The sequence below is a fragment of the Triturus cristatus genome, chromosome 6 (genome assembly GCF_964204655.1).
Source record: "Triturus cristatus chromosome 6, aTriCri1.1, whole genome shotgun sequence".
Lineage (NCBI taxonomy): Eukaryota > Metazoa > Chordata > Amphibia > Caudata > Salamandridae > Triturus > Triturus cristatus.
In genome coordinates, this window is record NC_140589.1 from 69,277,956 (window position 1) to 69,302,234 (window position 24,279).

General features: G+C 42.7%; 1 protein-coding gene across 1 annotated transcript in view; it reads right to left on the reverse strand.

Moving 5' to 3' along the window:
• Window positions 1–20,189, reverse strand: part of LOC146813772 (uncharacterized) — a 102,145-nt gene extending 81,956 nt beyond the window's left edge. The window contains exons 1-2 of the mRNA XM_085609497.1: window positions 20,003–20,189; window positions 3,105–3,176 (exon numbers count right to left, since the gene is read on the reverse strand). Of these exons, the coding sequence (XP_085465623.1) occupies window positions 3,105–3,176; window positions 20,003–20,189 (259 nt within the window). The remainder of the gene's footprint in view (window positions 1–3,104; window positions 3,177–20,002) is intronic.
• Between the last annotated feature and the right edge of the window lie 4,090 nt (window positions 20,190–24,279).

Consider the following 24,279-nt stretch of genomic DNA (forward strand, 5'->3'; position numbering starts at 1 on the left):
TGGTTAGTGTTGTGGTTGGGGTTAGGACTGTAGGTATGCTTATGTTTTTGTTTTTTTTAAATCAAATTTTATTTGCTCATTTTGCAATACATCGGGCAACAGCCCCACAATAACAAAATGAACCATTCGGGCAATTTGTGCATCAATAACCTTTTCCATGAAAATAAACAATCCCTGCTGAACATGCAGGTAAAATAATATTCTAAACAATATGCAGACAGTGGTCAGTTATGCTTAAGTTTAGAGCCACAGTTAGGGTTAGGGATAGGTCTCTGGCTAGAGCAAGTGTTAGTTAGGGTGGTAAAAGGTTTAGCGTAAGATTCGGTAAGGTTAATGCTAAAGTTGTGTTAAAGGCTAGGGTTTGGATAAAGGTAGTGGTTAGTGTTGTGTTTAGTGTTAGTATTGAGGTTATGTTTAAGTTTAGAGCCACATTTATGGAGAGGGTTTGCGCTGTGGTTAGAGCAAGTGTTAGGGTTGATTAAGGGTTAACATTAGGCTAAAGACAAGGATTAGGGTTATATTTAGGGTTAGGTCAGTGAATGGGGTTAGGATTCGATTTAGCATTGGGATTAGAATTTGCTTTTTTGTTTAAGGCCGCAATTAGAGATAAATAAATATAGGTTTTGCATCGAAAAAGGGTAAGGGTTAGTGTTATACCTGTTTAGTGGGATGCTTCTCAATCATTATAGCACATTCTCCAAAGAAAACTGTAGGTTTCTTCATTATGGGGTTTGCAAAATTATTTATTCATCAAAGTGTTTGCTCATTATTTTATATCCAATAGAGATGTTTATAAAGACTGCATGCTGTTCGGACCTATAACTTGGGTTTAAGGCAAACAACCGGTATAGCCCTCTTCCGTGGGCTATAAGTTTACAGTATTTTCTCTGGCTTCTGTTAACAAAAAATGTATCCATCACTGAATAGCCTTCTTTGCCAATTTCTGAATATTGTGCATAAACTGAATTATTCTACTAAATTTAAAATGAAAATCCTCGGTCTCAACATAAATGTATACATTAAGGAATTCACTTCATAGGAACGTAAAACAAATCTTCAAATCACCCCATTAGTAGGATGCCTTCTTTAACTCATTCTTTATGAATGATATTTTTTTACCTTCCCAACTATGATGCTTTAAAAATCTTTAATGCTTTTAAAAATATGGCATTCTGTCTTCAAAGAGTATTTCATAAAATGAAATTGAATGTTTAATTTAACATGAGCAAAACGACCTGTCTTCAAAGGTAATTGGTGCTTTGTTTTCACTCTGTTAAGATGCAACTAAGATAGTTAACCTTATTCTCAACATTAATACACATATTTAAACGTCTCTGTTTCAATGCATGAATAATGTTGTGATATAAGAAAAATCAATTCCAACATTTTCCCAAGATACTTGCTTGTTATTTTTAAACAAACTTGCATCCTTTAAAGTTTTATTTTCTATTTTTCTACATAGTACCAAGTACTTGCTTTTCTCATATGTGAAGAAAAAATATTTCTATTCACCATTTTGAAGTACTGTCTTGTGCGAGTTTTATTTTTTATTTTTCTAACTATATTGTATTCTGTACAATGCGATTTAGAACTTAATTGTGAAGTGGTGCTCCAGTTTACAGTCCAGACATTTTGGCAATTAGATTTGTAATATATCACACCTCCCATTATTAATTCTTATGACAAATATACCCAAACCTTCGCCCAAACACTTTGCTCCATGGTTTGAGAGGGAACTGATAGTCCAACAAATGAGATGGATAGTTCTTGAACGAGCTTGTGATAACTGTGATTATGCTGCAAACATTACCTACTCCACAGCTATTAAAACATATCCTAAAGCCATTGGGAGAGGGAGCATCTCATACTACTCAAACAGAATTGAATCAACTCAAAATTTGAATGAGGAAATGTTTTCCATGGTGAAGTCGCTGTTGGTCCTTCTCTTAAGGCGCTGACCACTATTCTATCAGGGATCTCTGCAATAAATAGTCTGATCATTTCTTTGAGAGAAGTGCTGATATCTATGCTACCTTTCCGGCCTATTCTCGGGACATTGCTCTTGTGTCATCAACAGGCAAGGGATGACGGAGCTGCTTTCAATTTGATCACTTGAAATATATTTCAAAGATTGATTATTAGGATCAAATCTGTTCTCATCTGACCCCACTTCATTGTGTCCTTAAAATTAGAGACTAAGGGCCATATGTAGGTAGCATACAAGTTACCACTTCTTAAATACCGAACTTTACCGATTCGGTATTTAAGAAGTGGTAACTCGTATGTAGGTAATCATTCGGTAAATATTACTGAATCGGAGAAATTCGGTAATTACCGAATCGGTATTTACCGATTCGGTAATGAGGCATACCTTCCCATTGATTCCTATGGGCCTGGAGGCCCATAGGAATCAATGGGAAGGTATGCCTCATTACCGAATCGGTAAATACCGATTCGGTAATGGGGGGGAGCACATTCAAGGGTGGCAGGGTGTCACATTGACACCCTGTTGCACCCCTGATTCCTGCATGTGTGCACATGTGGCGCACATACATGCCCTAAGGGTATGTATGTCTGCCACATGGCACTGTTAGTCCAGCAAAATATTGCTTTTTGGAATGAATTCGGTATTTAGCACCAACATATATTTGGTGCTAAATACCGAATTATTTTCCCTACACATCACTCATTTGAGTGTCACCTACATCTCATTTCAGGATTCGGTATTTACCGAATCGGTAAAATTACCGATTCGGTAATTTTACCGATTCGGTAAATTACCGAATCCTGAAATGTTCCCCCTACATAGCACAAGCCTAAATACCGGTCGGTAACGGGATATTTACCGAAAATCGGCCGTTACCGACCGGTATTAGGCTACCTACATATGTCCCTAAATTCCTTATTCTAAACTAGTCAAGCTTCTTATTTTTTCTATAACTACAGCTAAAGTCCGGCAGTTGTAGAAGCATGTGATTATAAATCCGTTATTAAAAAAATCTTCACTTGATCCTATCAAACTGGAAAATTGTCGACTGATTCCCATTTTTCCTATTTTGTCTAAAGTACTGGAAAAACACACCAGTCACCTCCTGCCCCAATACCTGCGGTCTCATCATCTTCAACATCCTTCCCAGTCTGGTTTTCGACCTTTACATAGCACAGAGTCAGCACTCCTGGGGGTAACAAAAAAGCTTTGCTGTTCTTTAGATCAAGGCAGGTCCACGGCACTGCTTCTATTAGATTTGAGTGCCGCATTTGACATTGTATCTCATAAAGTGTTTTTCACTAGACTGGGCGGATATATAGAGAGACCTTGGACAGTTTTTTATCTTTTCTAGAACTTGCTCTTTTCAAGTGGCCTCAAATTCTTTTTCGTCTTCTAAGCGTCATTTGGCATTTTGAGTCCTGCAAGGCTCCTCTTCATTGTTTATGTCCACCCATTGGCAGACATTGTCGAAGCAGCTGGCTTCTCATTAATTTGGTAGCAGTGGCCGAATGGATGAGGCTGAACTGTTTGGAGCTCAAGGGAAGCAAAGCTGAGGTTTTGTTTTTTGGGAGCCACTCAAGCATGTGGGCCCCCCAGTGGTAGCCAGAAACCATAGGGGACATTACCACTCTCACTCCAGTGGTGAAGGATTTTGGAATCTGGTCAAATAGTACCCTCATCTTTGAACATCAGATTAAAACCCACTATCTCCTGTTTTTGTGCTTCCTCAAATGCCTAAGAAAGATCTCCTGGACCTTCTCGACATCTGTCCAAACCATTATTAGTTAAGCTGCCATAATAGCAAATCTAGATTATGGGAACAATTAATTCAAATCCTACTCCCCCCTAAGGGCTCTCAGGTCATCAAATCTTAGATTAGCTATGATTCCTCCAATAAAGAGAACCAGACAGGGAGGGTGATCGTTTTCACCGGCGCTTCAGTCCCAATTACCTTACTTAAAGACCTGGCTATTTTGAGCAGCAAATCTAGAAGGTTGCATGGCAGTAGCTTGATGTTCGTGAGCACTAGCAAGCCCCAGTTTGCACCAGCTATGCCTAATATAAAGCGAGCTAACATTAACATAATCCACTGACTGAATATAACACTTAAGTTGGTGTTGATGACAAATTCATTATTTTAGGCCCAAATATGGCTTCAGTGGATGCATTTTTGTTGAATTTGTAGAACTGCGCATCTCATACTATTATTATTTCTTGGACATAATCGCTGTTTAATCCTCTTGCTGTGACAATACACATATTTGCTTGCATTTAACAGCACTAGGTGTGATATAAGTGAAAAATTACTTATAGGAAATAAAACTTATTGGAGTCAATCAAGTTGACAGATCCATCCCCCTTTTTTAATAAAAGTAGTCATAGGTACATTAACGCACAAAAAACGCCGTTTCCAAAAAATACATGCCAGACTTTTGAAAGGCTTGAAAGATTTTTCTCAACCTTAAGACACCTTTTGTCTGCTTCAAGATAACATTATTCAATGTCATTTTAGCATTATTTGTTTACTTTTTTAACTTTATGGGAGAATGGTATGCAGACATCTACTTAATAACATCAAATGAGTTTTCAGCTTCCTGCTACAGTAGGCCACAGTTCAGAAAGCATGCAAAGTAACATTCAGCTCACCATTTGTACTCCACTAGCCAGGTCCAAATATCCAGTAATATGTTCAGGATCCTTAGAAAATCAGTCATGTCTCCCTGTACAGTTGGGGAAGTACAAATATACACCTTACTGCAACTCTGGAAATGCAGCAGACTAGAAATATTGTGGTTGATGAGAAAAAGAAAGTGGGAGGGTCATGAAATGCTAAAACATGCATTTCAAGGATACTGGGAGTCACCTTGGAGGTTTATTACCCTACATGTCAAGCTGAACCATTAGCTAATATTCCATTGGGGGTGCCTAATTCTTCAAATTATGTGCTTGCATCCTGAAAACGTAACTTGCATAAGTAAACTACAGTCCATGAGGGGTAGTTTTTATATTAATTTGTGATAAAATACCAACAAAGATATTGTAATCTCTTTTTGTCAGAGCATTTAGATTGTCATGACATCTTGTATATTTATGTTTTCACGTGCTAAGATTTGGAGCTCTCATGCACCTACACATATATTTCTCTCAGTTGGCCTAAAGCAATTAACAAAAAGTTCTATTACCTATTTTTTTTTTATCCTTTAAATCAACGTGAAAATCGAATTTTGAAATAACTGTGTAAGAACTAGACTAGTGTAGGAATGAGGAAATATGAATTTTGTGATCAGTTATGTCCCCTATCGTAGACCCCAACGGCTCCATGTGCATGCTATAAGTACATGTATGTTCCCTCCTGCCCCAGTTCTGAAGACGCAAATATGTGTGCGTCCACCGTCAACATGTCCTCTTTCAGATCCGCCATGAATGGGTCAGATATTCCATTCCTAAGTATGAAAGGCCACCGACTTTATGTGGTTCACTTTCCACATTTCACAGATTCAGGCGAGTAGGCCCGAATTCTGTCATCAAGCCTTTTCCTGCCTTCTGCCTCTGAAAGCTCCAGTTTGAGCCCGCATCTGTGACCATGAACTTTGTCTTACTCCCTGCGCGGCTAACGGTGCCTGATCCAGCCAGTTGCCTGCCAAAAACTGTATTTCACCTTCAAGATTATCTGCTTCGCTCCCCATCCGATGCATTCCTGTCTAGTAGTTTAGGTAAACATTCCTCCAGCTACCGTGCAGAGGGGCCAGGCCTCGCCGTCCTCATGCAAGTAATTCATAGCCCCGTTACCATGGAATATTCCTACCCCCTCGCATCTAGTGTAGACACTTAGACGCTTGTACACGCACTAGCAGTCAGTATAGTCAGTATAGAATAAGATTCTATCCTAAGAGACCTTTCCTTTTGGATAACACAGTTCTTTAAACATAGGATATTAGATATGATTTGGAATTAGGTTGACATAACCCCAGACTTCTGTCTCCACACGTAGAACTAAATGTCAAGTCCCCTTCACCCTCTAGTTGCACGTCAATCACACGTCATGCGGCTGCGTGCGCATCTTTGCCAAACATTTCTGCTGACATTGCAGGATTCTTTTATGGATCCACCCACTTGTGATATCATGTTTAGTGACGTTTCTTGAATTACGCCCTCTATTAGCTACGTATGCACCTTTTATCAGCTGTTACGCCTCTTGCATCTGTTTCACTGTAATGTATATTCTATAAAACTGCCTATCTGTCAATAATATATGCTCCCTTCCTTCCTGAACTTTCGTGGTGATGGAACAGAAGGCCCACAATTCGAATTGTCTTCCTTTGTATAGGAATAAAGCATTTTTAAACCCTCTAATACCACGGATTCTGCCTCTTATATTTACTGAGTTATTCTTGATAGATTTTACCGCATAAAAAATAGTACCGGTAACGAAATATTTACCACATAAATTGGCGCCCGAATAGGGACACTTTCTCATCTCACGCGCCGGCGGTGCGTTGCAGGCCCGGTCTCCTGCCACAGCTGAACGGACAAAAACGCGTACCCGCAGGATTTCCTGTATCTCCCTCCGGCCAAGCGGGGACGACTGAGGCTGCGATCAACACCCAGACGAGGCGGTGAGAAGTGCGAAGTATCCCGACCAGAGCCTAGCTGAGAGAGCAAGATCCGAGGTATACAGAGTCCCGCCAGGTTCCGAAGTTCCGAGTACAGTCGAGTCCAGTCCGGTCCAGTTTCAGTTCCGTTCCGAGGCCTTCCGTTCCGAGCTACCCGGTGAGTACCATTATCGGGGAGGCATTTTACGTGCACATAGTCTGTGCCGGTCAAGACGGGTTTGGGTACACAAATCCGGTCTGCACTGTTTCAGCAGTGTATCTGCACTGTTTAGCAGTATATATAGTAATATAGTATGTCTTGCATATAAATAAGTATTATCTAGTGTCAGTATAATGTCAATAACTAGTTTTCTATTAGTTATCATTGTTCGTTAAAACTATTAAGCGTTAAATGTTTTAAATACGTTCTATATATTGTGGTGTGAATGACTGTTCATTATTGTGTTTTCTTGTATAAAGTGTGTTCTAGAAACAAGATCTAAAGATGCCGTTTTTTTCAAAACTAAGACAGATTAAAACTAGAAAAGGTGTACTCGAAGAAGCTGTTCCCATTCCACCTAGGGATACTCCAGGATACTTTATGTATCATAAGCATGGTCTAGATGCCGTATTATTTCTTGATTTATGGGTGGACTACACCAAAGAATTACCAGAGAGTCAGAGATGGCCCGCAACGGGGACCTGGGATGCAGATTGCATCATGAGAGTAGAAGAAGAATTATGGAAAAAGAAAGCCAGACAGTCACAGAAAGATGCCATTGAATTATGGCGTAAAGAATCATACAGACGTATAGAAAAAGCACACAGACAGGAAGAGAAAAGTAGAGAGAATTCAAATAAAACTCGAGAAAATCTATTACTTGAGGAAGGTACTCGAGTAAACTCAGAACAAGTAGATAGACAAAGAAACGCACTTATGAATGGTATGTATCCACTTCTGGCCGAAGGGTTACCTAAGGCTACTCCGGAAATACCAAAAGACTTGCCACCTCCATTGTTTCCGATAAAAGCACATCCCAAATCACATCCCAAAACAGCAAAGGACGTTTTTCTTTCCTCCTATTTAGATGACGCAGCTCCCGAGTATGCTAATGTCATACCACCCACACCGCTTGCCGATGGTGTTCAACACCAAGAGCATCCGTCTGTATCCCCGCAATTACAAACTCCTACACAAGTTCCAACAGACCCGTCCGTTTCTACAGTTTTTCCCGCATCTACAATCTCTATCCTACGCCCAACGAATCCTTTCGTGCCTAGCACCTCAGACGGTGCTACAGGAGGTACGACAGACTTGTTTGCCACTCCGCCGCGAAATAAACAGACTCTTAGAGATTTAGCCCTCCAACGTACGCCCAAACTAGCAACTCCCGACATGCTTAAGGAACTTCTAGTAGATTGTAGATATGATCCTGTGCCCGGTAAACGGGACGAAATGCTGCTGTCATCATTACGTATTCGACGAGCTGCAATATATTTAACGAAGCTACCAGGAATGACTACACATTTAGAAAATATGTATCACTTTGTCCAGTCAGGGCGAAGTCCTGAAAGTATTAGCAGAGCCATGGAGTACCAGAAAGCGGAGGTACAGGGACAACTGTTACGTTTCCTCATAAACTGTGTAATCAGAAATCAAGACCGGCCTGGGGTAAATCCGGAAGAAATGCAAAAACTTGTCATTTGGGGTCAGCATATATCAGAAGGGAGACATGATAAACAGTTATGTATAGTCGCTATGTACCGAAAGATACGCAAAGAAGTAGAACGAATACACGAAGAAAGATTAGAGGTAGACGCCGCTAACCTGAACAGAGAAGAGGAGGAGCAAGAGTCAGAGCAAGTAGAAACGATAGCTTATGTAAGTAGAGGAAGACCCCATAATAATACCAGAGGTTTTAATGATCCGGTACGTCCAATACGTCCAGAATATAATAGACATTTTCCAAACCCTAGGTTAAATACAAAATCCCCCGAACACTTATTCCAAGCCGCTGATAAATTACTCCGAGATCGAAGGGGGTACCACATGCTCGATTCCATGGACGAACAAGAATTAGCCAGGTCAGCAGTACAATGGGCTGACAGTCCCAGCGAATACAATGACGATGTACTTGCACACACGTTTCTGAATCTAGACCCATATGAACAGCGTTTAGCTAGTATATACATGATTCAACACCTCCTTATATTATATAAAAGCCAACACTCCGATCCAGGACCCTTACCTGACATATTGACAGAACTACTCACGAATGTATGGAAAGGGTCAGGTACTGATTTGATTAAGGAAATCCTAGAATCCCGAAACCAATATTTAAATTTCGTATGCCCAGAACACGTTCCAGTTCCCATTATGGGAAGAAAAATGTATCATATAGATAGACAGAACCCGTTACGCGAAGTACACCCAATTAGAGGTGCCGGTGATAATTTTACACGCGTATTTGTGTACACACCTATAACTAAATTAGAATTATTAGAAATGAAGAAAGTAGTACCCAGCCATGACAAGGACCCAGCAGGTTTCCACCGTGAGATAAAAGACATGTTACTCATGGGAGAGTATACATACCCCGACATTATGAAAATATTAAAAGTCCTATTACCCGCCGGTGTTTATGAAAAACTCAAAGAAAAAGAATGGGAGGTGGGAGACCAAAAGATAGATTGGACAGCATTAGAAAACGAAGAAAAGGCCCGAGCTGCAGGAGCAGGGCTTGGGGAAAAGACTACAGCACTAGCAGGATTACTAATACAGGTCCTGCCACGTTTATTAACTACGAAAAAGGAAGACTGGGGTGCAATCTCAGCCTGTAAACAAAAGCCAGACGAAGATACTAGTGATTTCTATTCCCGATTTGAAAAATGTTTTGGTATAAATAGTGGTATAAAAGCCAGTAGTGAGTCATATCCACATCTGTTCGTGACAAAATTAGTTGAAAATTCTCTGCTACAAGTTAAGAATAGAGTATTGAAATTCGAAAGTACCTGGCAAGGTAATACCCCATCACAGATGCTACAGATGTTACAATATCATCACAATAGAATTAGAGAAGAACAAGAACACGAACAAAGACGTATGAAAGATACAAAAATGAAAATGCTTGTTGCACAGTCAGTTCCAGCCGATAGTCATCAAAAAAGTGATTCCGCAGGCCCTGCGAAAGGGACATGCAACTATTGTAAACAACCAGGTCATTATATACACGATTGTCCAGTACTGAAACATAATATTGCTACAGGTAGAACACATGAGAGACCACGTCCACCTAGACAGGATCAGAATCAACAACAAATACCTCAGCATGCACAACCTAGGTTAGCTCCGCAACAATTAGCTCAGCAACAGGGAGCTCCACAACAGACTATAGCACAACAGCAAGCGCAGCCTATTGCTGCAACACAAGCGACAACACAACAGATGTATCAGTATGCACAAGCAGATTATCCCGATTATCAGCGATACTCATGAGATAGCCTAGAGAGGGAAGTTGGCTTACCCCTTATTGAGGTTCCTGTAGACCAAGAGGGACCTTATGTACATAGTGAACTATTAGGGGAAGACAGAAAGTTTTTACTTGATACAGGGGCAAGCAGAACAACTATAAGACGTAGTGAAGTTCCAGGGGCACCCCTCTCAGGCTCACAGAATATTTCCCTTGGATTCTCAGGAAAACCTATAATTAATGATGTAACACAACCTCTTCCACTAACGATTGGTCCATTGACACGTACTACAGATTTATTGCTTACTAAATCATGTCCAGAAAACTTGTTAGGCATAAAAACATTGAAAGCTCTAGGAGCTATAATATGTTGTTCTCCGGAAGGAGTACGACTATTTTTACGTGACTTTAAAGGTCACTACGTATCCAGAGACATGGATCACCGACTGCAGAATTTACCTACACATTTATGGGCACAAGGCCCCACTGATGTTGGTTGCATGAATATTACACCATATCGAGTTACACTGAAATCAGGAATAGTATTACCACGAATACGACAATACAAGTTACCCCCCGATGCTGTTGTGGCTTTGCTGCAAATCATTGACGAGCTCATTACACAAGGAGTGGTTGTCGAAACTGACTCCAATGTATGTAATTCTCCGATAATTCCGATTCTTAAAAGAACGGATCCAAAAGCTCCACCAGTATATCGATTAGTTATTGATCTGCGCGAATTAAATAAATGTATTGTGCCACAATACCCCGTGGTCCCAGATATCTCTTCATTACTCACAGCTATTGACTCAGAAGCTACGTTCTTCACTGTAATTGATCTCAAGAATGCTTTCTTTAGTGTCCCAATTGATCCGGAAAGTCATTATTTATTCGGATTTAGTTTAAATGGACGAAGTTTTAAATTCACACGCGCACCTCAAGGATTTACAGAAAGCCCCAGCATCTATAGCCAAGCACTGAAACGAGAACTTGACAGTATCCACCTGCCAGTTAACACTGCCTTGCTTCAATATGTCGATGATCTGCTGATCACCGCCCGAAGCGAACCTGAATGTGAAAAAGCGTCACTGACGGTTTTAAAATTTTTGGCTGACAAGGGGCACAAGGTGTCCCCTTCTAAGCTGCAATTCTGTGTCCAGCGAGTTGTTTACCTTGGGCACTCGCTGTCCAAGGAGGGAAGGCAGCTTACATCCGACCGCATCCAGTTAATCGCTAACATGCCACCACCCAAGACACAAAAGGAGGTGCGGGCTTTTATAGGCCTCACTTCATACTGTAGGCAGTGGATCCCTCAATATGCATTTCTAGCAAAACCACTCATCCAGTTGACAACACAGGAGGCAGCCACATCGACTGTCCTCCCTTGGACTCAAGAACATACACACGCCTTTGAAAGCTTAAAGAAAGCTTTATGCCAAGCACCTGTTTTAGCAACACCATGTTACAGCAAACAGTTTACACTCTTTGTTACAGAACGCGAAGGTACTGCTTTGTCAGTACTCACTCAGGAACAAGCAGGATCACACAAACCATGTGCTTATTTCTCTAGTACATTAGATCCAGTAGCTCAGGCTCTTCCTGCGTGCCTGAAATCGGTGGCAGCAACAGCTTTAGCAATCAGACAAAGCGATGCCATAGTGTTAGGACATCAATTGACAGTACAAGTACCACATGCAGTAGAGGTTCTCTTGAACCGCACACAAACACAACACTTGACTATAGCGAGACTCACCGGTTACGAACTAACATTGTTTCAGCCACACATAGAAATCAGACGTTGCAATACGTTAAATCCTGCCACACTGTTACCAGTGGGCGGAACAGATCCATTGGCACATGATTGTGTCGAAATTATTATTATCACGACGAAACCCAGACAAGACTTGACAGATATCCCTTTGTCAGATCCAGACTTGACATTGTATGTAGATGGGTCATGTATGAGAACAAGTACAGGAGAGCTAGTGGCCGCTTACGCAGTCACAACAGACACTGAAGTCATTGAAACAAATCGTATTAACACTTTGTCAGCTCAAGCAGCAGAGCTCATCGCTCTGACACAAGCCTGTATCCAAGCCAAAAATAAGAAAGTCAACATATACACAGATTCACGTTATGCATTCGGAGTCGTCCATGACTTCGGCGTACTGTGGCGAGAGAGAGGTTATTTAACTTCTCACGGTGCCCACATCCAACACGGACCCCTTATTCAAGCCCTATTAGATGCGATTCATCTACCTACTGAAATATCGATTATGAAATGCAAAGCCCATACAAAAGTTACCGATATCATTTCTCAGGGTAATGACCTAGCTGACAGGACAGCTAAACAGACTGCTCAGAATCAGACTTTCACAACTGACATGACAAAAACAATAGTCCCGACACTAACACATTGCATGACGGTTAAGGATCCCGCCCTTGATGTAATTGACATACAGACACATGCTACACCAGAAGAAATAAAGAAATGGACTGAATTAGGAGGGATCCAAACAGATCAGGGATGGATGACGAAGGAAAAATCTATATGGTTTCTTCCCGACTCTATGGTCCAAGTTATTATTAACACAATACATAGTCCAGCACACCTAGGAGAGAAAGCTATGCTAGACAGCATTCAACACATTTGGTTTAACAAACACTTGCGAGCCGCAGCTAAACAAAAGGTTCGTACCTGTATGATATGTTGTCAGTTTAATCCAGGTAAAAGCATCCCCGTAGAGCAGGGTGGATTTCAACCTCCTAATCATGCTTTTGAAGTCCTCCAGATGGATTATATCCAGATGGAACGATGTCGAGGATTCAAATATGTTCTCGTAGTTGTCTGTGCTCTTTCTCGTTGGACAGAAGCATACCCGGTTTCAGATTACACTGCCCCGACTACTGCCAAACAGTTAGTTCGAGAATTCTTCCCACGGTACGGTTTACCACGTGTTGTCTACTCAGATAACGGCCAGCCGTTCTCATCCGAACTAATGAAACACGTTTCCCTTCTATTAGGCTATCAATGGAAATTTCACTGTGTCCGACATCCCGAGGCAGCAGGTCTCGTAGAACGCCATAATCAAACTTTGAAAATTAGATTGTCCAAAATATGTAGAGAAAAAGGAGTTGATTGGATAGTAGCCTTACCAGTTGCGCTCTTTTACATGAGAATGGTAGCACATTCTCGAACAGGGCTATCCCCGTATGAGGTGATCTTCGGTAGACCACCAAATATGTGGGGGACGCCTATACCTCGTAAAATCACTGACGTTGACTGTAATATGCTGACAGATTACCTGGCTTCCTTGATGTCTGCACTACAATCTTGTCGTTCACAGGTATCCGCAGCTTTTCCCGATAATACTGAGGTGAAGCCCCATGACGTGGTTCCTGGTGATCTGGTGCTGGTCAGGAACTTTGACCGGAAGACCCAACTGGATCCTAGGTGGAAGTCACCGAAGTTAGTTTTACTCACCACAAGGACAGCCGTGAAAATAGAGGGAAGAAAAGGATGGTTGCACTCGAGTCATATCAAGAAATTTTATGGACTACCACCCGGTGTAGATACTCAACCCTGTATTTCCTCAAAGACAGACTCAAAGCTCCCCTTGGTTGAGCAATCGAACTCAGAAATTTATAAACTAAAATTGAGGTCTAATAAGTCAGACAATTTGATTGTTTAAGTCCTCTCCAAGGTGAATCGGTTGAATTTGTCTCTGACATGTATCCTCTAGACCGAAATAGAGAAAGAAATCAGCGAAAGCAGCTGAAAAAGCATGCGTATTGTAAATCACTTCGTAGTCACTGTACAGTAACATTATTAATTTTGTTTTTTCTAAGTCTTCTGATTATTATTTTTAGCATACTATTGCATATGTATTACCCTATTCTTAAACGTGTTTATAATATAACTGCAGAACATTCTTTTAGCGAATTTCCTCCGCATGAGTTGTCCTATAGATTTGCGCTGCGCAACAACACATTCATTAGTATGTTACATCATTCTCATCAGACCAGCAATGCCACAAATTGTTGGATATGTGGCCGACTCCCTCCCTATCAGAACTATAAGGGAGTCTTGCCCCTCTTTCCATATCCGTTCACACACAATGGCTCCTGTGGAGCATGGTTTAGTTTGATCAATACCCTAGATTCAAATTCCGCAGTTTATCAAGACAACTGGGTATGGGGAAACCTGAACCTAGTTTTACTTAAAGTCTGCTACCCTAACAAGGAGGGACTTCCCAAAAGAACAGGAACTGATCTAGAAAATGAAGTATATGGATTAGGTAACTTTACACTTAACCTCATGATCCTGAACGTTGAATCTGAAGCTACACCAATCTTGCCCGCCATGTCAGTATTCCCAGTAAAAGGGGAATTATGTATAAGAAAGAATGGTTCCATACACATGGGCCATAGTAAATGCACCACTGTAATAAAATTCAGTGATCAAGGCAAGTCTACATTTAGAGCTTCCCATCATTCCCACTTCATATGTGGCCAGACCGCATATATATGTCTACCTTTAGATTGGGATGGTACCTGTTACATAGCATTCCTTCTGCCACCTGTTTTCCTAGCTCCTCCTGATTATCATAGAAATACCCATTTAGTACACAATAGACAGCAGAGAGATCTCCCACTTGTCGATTACACTGAAACAGCATGGGAAAAATACACAGATTTCAATAAAGGTTTCTTTCCCTATATAGGTACAGTCACTAATAGTAAGCTGATACGTAGATTAACAAGAACCCTTGAAGCAGTAGTGAATGAGACTATTTCCGCCTTAGGCAATTTAACAGAAGAGCAGTCTGCTATGCGGATTGTTGTGCTTCAAAATCGTCTTGTCCTTGACGTCATCCTGGCCGATAGGGGCGGAGCTTGTAGGGTCATCGGATCAAGTTGTTGCATTTTCATACCAGAAAATTCACCGTCAGTATACAAAGCCATAACCCGCCTTCATAAGATTGTAAGCCAGATACACCAGAGTCCAGGCACCTGGACTTGGTCCGGTTGGTTCTGGGGCGTGTTGTCAGCCTGGGGATGGAGAATCCTATCCTTCCTAGGTATTGGCCTCCTCATACTATTCAGTTGCTGCTTATGTCTACAATGTGGGCCAGCGATTTGTGGTCTGTGTGCCACCTCGTGTATCCCACATCCAAGTTTTCGTTCAAGATCCCGGAAGAAGAAAGAAGAACAAATGATGCTATATGAACAGATCGATGGATCGATGAAGATCGATATCTCCTGAGGGTCCGAAGGGGACAAGGAGGGAATGAGGAAATATGAATTTTGTGATCAGTTATGTCCCCTATCGTAGACCCCAACGGCTCCATGTGCATGCTATAAGTACATGTATGTTCCCTCCTGCCCCAGTTCTGAAGACGCAAATATGTGTGCGTCCACCGTCAACATGTCCTCTTTCAGATCCGCCATGAATGGGTCAGATATTCCATTCCTAAGTATGAAAGGCCACCGACTTTATGTGGTTCACTTTCCACATTTCACAGATTCAGGCGAGTAGGCCCGAATTCTGTCATCAAGCCTTTTCCTGCCTTCTGCCTCTGAAAGCTCCAGTTTGAGCCCGCATCTGTGACCATGAACTTTGTCTTACTCCCTGCGCGGCTAACGGTGCCTGATCCAGCCAGTTGCCTGCCAAAAACTGTATTTCACCTTCAAGATTATCTGCTTCGCTCCCCATCCGATGCATTCCTGTCTAGTAGTTTAGGTAAACATTCCTCCAGCTACCGTGCAGAGGGGCCAGGCCTCGCCGTCCTCATGCAAGTAATTCATAGCCCCGTTACCATGGAATATTCCTACCCCCTCGCATCTAGTGTAGACACTTAGACGCTTGTACACGCACTAGCAGTCAGTATAGTCAGTATAGAATAAGATTCTATCCTAAGAGACCTTTCCTTTTGGATAACACAGTTCTTTAAACATAGGATATTAGATATGATTTGGAATTAGGTTGACATAACCCCAGACTTCTGTCTCCACACGTAGAACTAAATGTCAAGTCCCCTTCACCCTCTAGTTGCACGTCAATCACACGTCATGCGGCTGCGTGCGCATCTTTGCCAAACATTTCTGCTGACATTGCAGGATTCTTTTATGGATCCACCCACTTGTGATATCATGTTTAGTGACGTTTCTTGAATTACGCCCTCTATTAGCTACGTATGCACCTTTTATCAGCTGTTACGCCTCTTGCATCTGTTTCACTGTAATGTATATTCTATAAAACTGCCTATCTGTCAATAATATATGCTCCCTTCCTTCCTGAACTTTCGTGGTGATGGAACAGAAGGCCCACAATTCGAATTGTCTTCCTTTGTATAGGAATAAAGCATTTTTAAACCCTCTAATACCACGGATTCTGCCTCTTATATTTACTGAGTTATTCTTGATAGATTTTACCGCATAAAAAATAGTACCGGTAACGAAATATTTACCACAGTGTAGAACAGCAAGACTTTATTCCACGAACTCCCACGGGCACGAATCGTTGCCTGTCGCTAACCACAACAAACGTTATCTCCCAACTGTCATTCCACTACGTCATCGCAGGCAGCGCGAGACGCTGAATGTACGCCTCGCGCTCGGGCAGCGCGAGGCAGGTCAAGCCACTACATATCTCCTTTTCTTAGAGAACAGAGAAATAGAGAAAGCAGCGAAGGTGAGAGCAAGAGACAAGGAAGGAAGAAAGAAAGAACAAACGAGAGAGAGAAAGAGAGAGAGAGAGAGAGAGAGAGAGAGAGAGAGAGCGAGCGAGAGAGAGAGAGAGAGAGAGAGAGAGAGAGAGAGAGAGAGAGAGAGAGAGAGAGCGAAAAAAGAAAGCAAGTGCAGGAGAAACACAACAGTGGCAAAAAGAAACACAGAAAATCATTGGCGGTACCTAACAGGAATATTAACTGTTCTGGTACTCCTCCTGACAGCGGCGTGGCTGGGAGAAGAACTCTGGACATCAAGTTTACCTTGAGAGATCCTATGAGAGACCTCACTTTTCAACATGGGACACTTGACGTCATTGAGCACATTTTTAACTTTCACCACCCTGTTACTATTCCACCAGTCTTTTCCATTGACTCGAACCGCATTTCCACACACTTTATCCACTACCACAATTTCCCCATACTTAGCTTCTCCTTTTCTTACAAAACCAGGTTTCTTAATTCTGATCCTGTCTCCCACCGCAAATTCTCTGATCTTAACACGCTTCCTTTCATCAAAGTACTCTTTTTGTTTGACCTGGACCTCAGCAGACTTGGACCTCACTTTCTCATCCATTTCTTGGGGAGTAGAATTGGATTTATTCCATTTAGACATCCAAGCCGGTCTAAACTCGGTACATGGTTTCCTACCTCTCAGTAGTTCAAAGGGGGACACACCAGTGGAAGAATGAGGAGTGGTTCTATAAAACCACAACATTGTCCTGACACTTTGGGGAACAGCTTTGTGGTGGGCAAGAGCCCACTTGACACAATCACCTATGACTCTATTAAGTCTCTCTACCAAGCCGTTAGTTTGAGGATGATAGAGAGAACTTCGGTGATGAGTAATGGCAGATTCTCTAAGAAACTCTTGTACTTCCGATGAAACAAATTGTACTCCGTTGTCTGATATTAAAGTTTGGGGAAACCCTTCTCTCATGAATGTTTCCCTTAAGAAGTCGATGATTTCTTGGGAATCGACCTTAGAGACAAACTTGGCCTCGGGCCACTTCGTGTAATAGTCCACCATGACAATAGCAAATCTGCATTGTTGGGGTAAACTGTGGAAGGGTCCTAGAACATCTATGCCAAGTTTTTCCCAGGGTCCACCCGGGAGGGGAATTGGTGTAAGAGGGGGACTACTAGTGTGAAGACTTTTGTCACTGGACGAACAAACAGTGCACTCTTGCACCATTTCCTCAATATCTCTATCCATTTTAGGCCACCAAAAGTACTCTCTTACTCTACGCTTGGTTAATGTGGCACCTAGGTGCCCATCATGTGCTTTGGTCAGAAGAGTGGATCTGATGTCCACCGGTGGAACAAGTTTTTCTAACCTGAAAACTAGACCATCCTCAATCGAAAGTTCATCACACACCTTGACATAGGGTTGCAAATTAACATCCACATTCCTTTCCCTGGGCCACCCTTGGGAAATATATTTCATCAGTTTTTTTGAAACTTCATCACCAGCCAACGCCTCCCTCCATTTTTGCTGATCAATAGTACTAACGTTATTAAGTTCAACACTTGCTATAATATAATCCTCCTTATCATCAGAACAACATTCATCAATACCTTGTATGTCCTGACTGGTGTTAGCAGGTAAACGTGACAGTGCATCCGCTCTTACATTTTTTCCCCCAGCAATATTTACAATATCAAAGTTGAATTGTAAGAGTTTGGAAGCTAGGCATGCGATGCGGGGAGTGGCCCCGCGGCTGTTGGTACACCCTAAAATCGCAACCAATGGTTTGTGGTCCGTTTGAAGAATAAATTTTTGTCCCCACAAATAATTTTTAAATTTTTCAATGCCCCACCAACACGCTAGAAGCTCCTTCTCAATGACAGAATAGTGAGTCTCTGCTTCTCTTAGTACTCTGGATGCAACCCCTACAGTGTGTTCCTTTTGGTCAACAATCTGTGTCAAAACAGCGCCCAGTTCATAACTGCTAGCATCAACGGTCAAGGTACACTGGACCCCTTGTACAAATGGCTTCAAGGCCTTGACAGTGCTTAGTTGCTCCTTGATCCAATCGAAGGCAGTTTTGCATTCATCATTCCACACAAATTCACTTCTGTCTTGGAGCAGCTTGGAAATGGGACGAATCTTTGTAGCGTAGTCTTGAATAAAGCGGGCATACAATTCTGTGAGACCTAACAGCGATTTGACTCCTGCTTTGTCTTTGGGAGCGGAGGCATCAACAATGGCTTGAACCAAACTCGGTTTGGGCGTGACTCCTTCACTTGATATCGTGTGACCCAGATAATCCATCTTGTCTTTAGAGAATTCACACTTGTCCCTTTTTAGGACCACCCCATGTTCCTGGAATATAGACAAGATCTTGTTCAGCACTATGTCGTGTTCTTGTTGGTCTTTTGCGAACAGCAGAATGTCATCTTGGAATATGGCCACGTTTTTTATCCCCTTCAGTAAATTGACCATAACTCTCTGAAAGACAGAGGCTGCTGAGGCCAACCCAAAAGGCATTCGACAAAATTGGAACAAACCTGCAGGAGAGTTGAACGCAGTGAAATGGAGTGAATCCTTGTCCAGTTCAATTTGGTGATATGCCGAGGCCAGATCTAATTTGGTGAAGACCTTGGCACCTTCGACTACACCCAGCATTTCTGATATATTCGGTAGAGGATGCGAATCCACCCAGATGACCTTGTTTAGATTGCGCAAATCAATGCAGATTCTGAGATCATTATTTTTCTTCCTTGCCACAACCAATGCTGAAGACCAATCAGACGATTCTATGGGTTCAATAACCCCTCTTTTTTGCATGGACAAGAGTTCTTTTTCCAAGTCTTCTCTGATGCTGAAAGGGATACTCCTTATTTTGTGTTTTACCGGTTCCGCATCACTCTTTATCTTGATCTTGTGTTTGAATCCTTTGATTTTCCCCAATTCGCCTGAAAACACTCTAGGATATTTATTGAGTAGTTCCTCAACAAGTGTTTGATCCCGAACAACCAGAATCTGTTCCTTTGCTCCAGGGCACAGCATCATACTGAACAAACCTTGGTGGAACCATCCCAATATGTCTAATCCATTGACAGCGACGTATACTTTTCCATAAATGTGTCTGTTCTTGAAAATCAAGATGTCCTCAAAGTACCCCATCAGTTCTATACTTCTCCCTTCATAGGATACAGGTTCACGGTCAGGCGGTTGCAGAGGTCTGTTACCCCATTTTTTCCTGAACAAAGATTCACTGATCATTGTGATCCTTGCACCAGAGTCTACAAGCAGTCTCAAACTTTCTTCACCCACTCCAATGATGGCATAGGGATCTATACAGTCATCAGGGTTACCACTTCTTATGTTCCCTTCGCTGACAACTACAACCATGTCCTTGAGTTCACTAAGAGTGTCGTCACTGTCACTACCACTTGCATCCATGGCACATGCTACCTGTTCTTTCTTATATTTTTGGCTTTGGCATACTTTGTCAAAATGTCCCAATTTCCCACATTTGCGACAGGTTGCATTTCTCGCAGGACACGGTCTACCACTTTTCACATGGGAGGGATATCCACATCTGTAACAGATATCAGTCCTTTTGAAAAAATTAATTGGCTGATAATCTTTTTTCCTCTCATACTTTTTAAAACGGACAGGGGTAACAACTTCAACACTTTTACTTTCCAGTTCCTTTATTGAAGATTGTGACGTTTCAATACTTTTCGCTATGCGAATAGATTCATCCAGGGAGGGATTTTCCAAAGATAAGAGCTTTTGTCTTATGGTTTTGTCCAGACATTTTCCTATGAACTGGTCACGAATCAATTGTTCACTGAAATTTTCAAAATCACATTCTGCCACCAACTTCCTCAAAGCAGTAATGTATGTGTCTACATCTTCCTCGGTTTTCTGCACTCTTTTAAAGAATTTATGCCTAGACACCACCACACTGGGTTGCTTATCAAATCTGACTTTTAATTTCTTCACTGTGTCTTTGTATTCATCCGTATCTTCTTCTTCTTCACCCACTACATCAGGTAAATGTTTAAGGGTTTCTCTCCCTTCAAACCCCAGAGAATGAAGTAGTAAAAACTTTTTCCTTTCTGCCCTGAACCTATGTGCTCCTATTGCACCCAGGTAATTTTCAAACGCATCAAACCACTTTCTCCAAGGCACAGGAGGTTCGCCAGGTGTTTCCAGGAAAGGAGGTGGAGGAAGAATAGACTGCATCATGTAAAGTTTTCTTCAAAAGTGCGAATGAGGAAATATATATATATTTATTGTTCTTGCTTATAAGTGGTTAACGGTGGCAATCCCAAGAGTGTACGAAATTACATCAAAGCCAGTGTTCTTGATGAGCCACAGCGTTTGAAACAGCCTCTATGTTGACTGCGAGAAGAATTATGTGTTTTATCCTTTTTTTTTCTTTTTAAGATCGTGCCCACGTCATGTCCTATTTGCCAAGTGCAGAGTGAGTAACCCTTTTTGCCTTAATGCGTTTTTCTTCGCACTTGTAGATACTGCCAAGAACACACCAGTCCAATTTTCCCAAACCCCAGCAATGTTCGATGAAAAAACCTTGCGCAGCAGACCATATGCACTGAAAGTGACATAAACGAGGCTGCCTCTTTAAGAGCTGGGCGGGGAAGATCGTGTGTCAGAAGGCAGAAAGGGAGGGACAAACAGCGGAGTCTGCGCGCCTAACGCCTGTCGTCACAAGTTTCCTCACCTCAGGCTTATCCGAATCGATCACCAGGAGACATCAGGAAACAGACGCTCGCCTTTCCGTGTAAGGCTGTGGCAGAGGATCAATACCGACCAAAACGTGAGGAATGCGCAGGGCGTCCGATACCTCAGGTACTTTTGACCGTAGTCTTCTGTGGGTTCTGTGGGAGTCGTACTCGTCGCCACTTTCTCATGTAAGAACTAGACGGAGTCAGAAGTGTAGAACAGCAAGACTTTATTCCACGAACTCCCACGGGCACGAATCGTTGCTTGTCGCTAACCACAACAAACGTTATCTCCCAACTGTCATTCCACTACGTCATCGCAGGCAGCGCGAGACGCTGAATGTACGCCTCGCGCTCGGGCAGCGCGAGGCAGGTCAAGCCACTACAAACTGTCTAATTGCAGTAGACATTTTCTCATTGGGCCCGATTCACAGAACTAACTTAAGACAAAATCCTAAACTTACTACCATTACGGTATTCACAGAAGGCACTTACTCATTTTGGTATTCACAGAAGGAACTTACTCATTTCGGTATTCACAGAAGTTAGGAGTCCTAACTTTAGGACTTCTAAATGCCTTCTGTGAATACCGAAAGTCTTAAAATTAGGATTTATCGCAGTTTAGTAGTAGTATAGTTAGGACTCCTAACTTTAGGACTCCTAAATGCCTTCTGTGAATACCGAAAGTCTTAAAATTAGGCTTTTTCTCAATTTAGTAGTAGTAAAGTTAGGACTCCTAACTTTAGGACTCCTAAATGCCTTCTGTGAATACTGAAAGCCTTAAAATTAGGATTTTTATCAGTTTAGTGGTAGTAAAGTTAGGAGTCCTAACTTTAGGACTCCTAAACTGAGAAAAATCCTAATTTTAAGACTTTCGGTATTCACAGAAGGCATTTAGGAGTCCTAAAGTTAGGACTCCTAACTTCTGTGAATACCGAAGTGAGTAAGTGTCTTCTGTGAATACCAAAATGAGTAAGTGCCTTCTGTGAATACCAAAATGGTAGTAAGTTTAGGATATTGTCTTAAGTTAGTTCTGTGAATCGGGCCCATTGTGTTTAAACCTTTCAAATCCGAATGTCAATTTCTGATTTTAGAATTACCCTTATTGCAGTAAAATACAATTATGATGTACCTAAGTACCTTTATATGATCCATTACATGTACAAGTCATTGGCATGTTTTTATTATAATTCATGTTGTTAAATAAAAACAACACTTTCTAGGAGTCATGATTCCTGATATGTGAAGTAAATTTGACATTACGATGGAAGGCTTTCAGAGCACAGACTCATGACTGGATAACGTTGGAGTAGTGTTTTACATTAAAAGTGTTTTTAAACTGAACTTCACTTAGGTGCCGATTCTGATCCTGTAAAACCCAGGTACGAGTGGTCGTACGGAGCGAATTCTCCGTCCGACTCGTACCCGGGAAAACCACCTTACAAACCCCCAAGTACGATTCGTACAGAAATACCATTTCCGTACGAGTTGTACAAAACACCAACCGGCTAAAAAATACCCACAATTCTGATCCGGGACATCGCGTACGTGATGTCCGGACGAAGTCAGGCAGCGTTCTACGGACCAGCAAGTACGATTCGTGCCTACGTCACTCCGCACGGATCATTTTTTACGGCAGCTAAAAACTCCCGGGAAAGTGAGGACGAAGCGAAGAAGGAGCTGCGGGATGCGACGGACAGCTATGGACCCCATCCTACGTGTCATCCCGGCCCTCCTAGCCTACGACCTGGTGCACAGAAACCGACGCAGACGCCGCAGAAGGTCAGCACAACACCCAGGGGCAAAGGGGGGGCGAGGGGCAGGAAACATAACCTCCACCAAATTTTTTAAAATACCATATACTGTCCTAACATTGCCTCTAGGGTCTGGTCACTTCGGGGGCGTGTCCACCAATCCCCACGTACGCGTACCCGTCACCACTACAAGGGTGGTACGGCCCGTAACCACGCCCTCAGAGCGTGGGTACGGCCTGTACCACCATTGGAGTGGCGATGTAGGGGTACGCGTGGTACGCGCCGTACCCACGCCCTCAGAGCGTGGGTACGGCCCGTACCACCATTGGAGTGGTGAAGTAGGTGTACGCATGGTACGGGCCGTACCCACGCCCTCAGAGCGTGGGTACGGCCCGTACCACCATTGTAGTGGTGATGTAGGGGTACGTGCCGTACCCACGCCCTCAGAGCGTGGGTACGGCCTGTACCACCATTGGAGTGGTGAAGTAGGTGTACGCGTGGTACGGGCCGTACCCACGCCCTCAGAGCGTGGGTACGGGCCGTACCACCATTGTAGTGGTGATGTAGGGGTACGCGCCATACCCACGCCCTCAGAGCGTGGGTACGGCCTGTACCACGCATACACCTACTTCACCACTCCAATGGTGGTACGGGCCGTACCCACGCTCTGAGGGCGTGGGTACGGCCCGCATCATCCGTACCTCTAGGGCACCAGTACATTAGTGATACAAGGCGTACACACGCCACGAATGTTGGCTTACGGCCTGGTGCAGCATATAACCAGTATATTGGGGTGTGTACATGGCCAGGACAGAAGTGTACAGCACCAAGGGTGCGGGTGGGTGGGTGGGTGTCTGCCAAGGAGTCCCAGCAGTGGACATAGACATGTGAGGGGTGGGTGCATATCACTCCCAGCAGTGGACAGACATATAAGGGGTGGGTGCATATAACTCCCAGCAGTGGACAGAGACATGTGAGGGGTGGGTGCAGAGGACTCCCAGCAATGGACAGACATATGAGGGGTGGGTGCATATCACTCCCAGC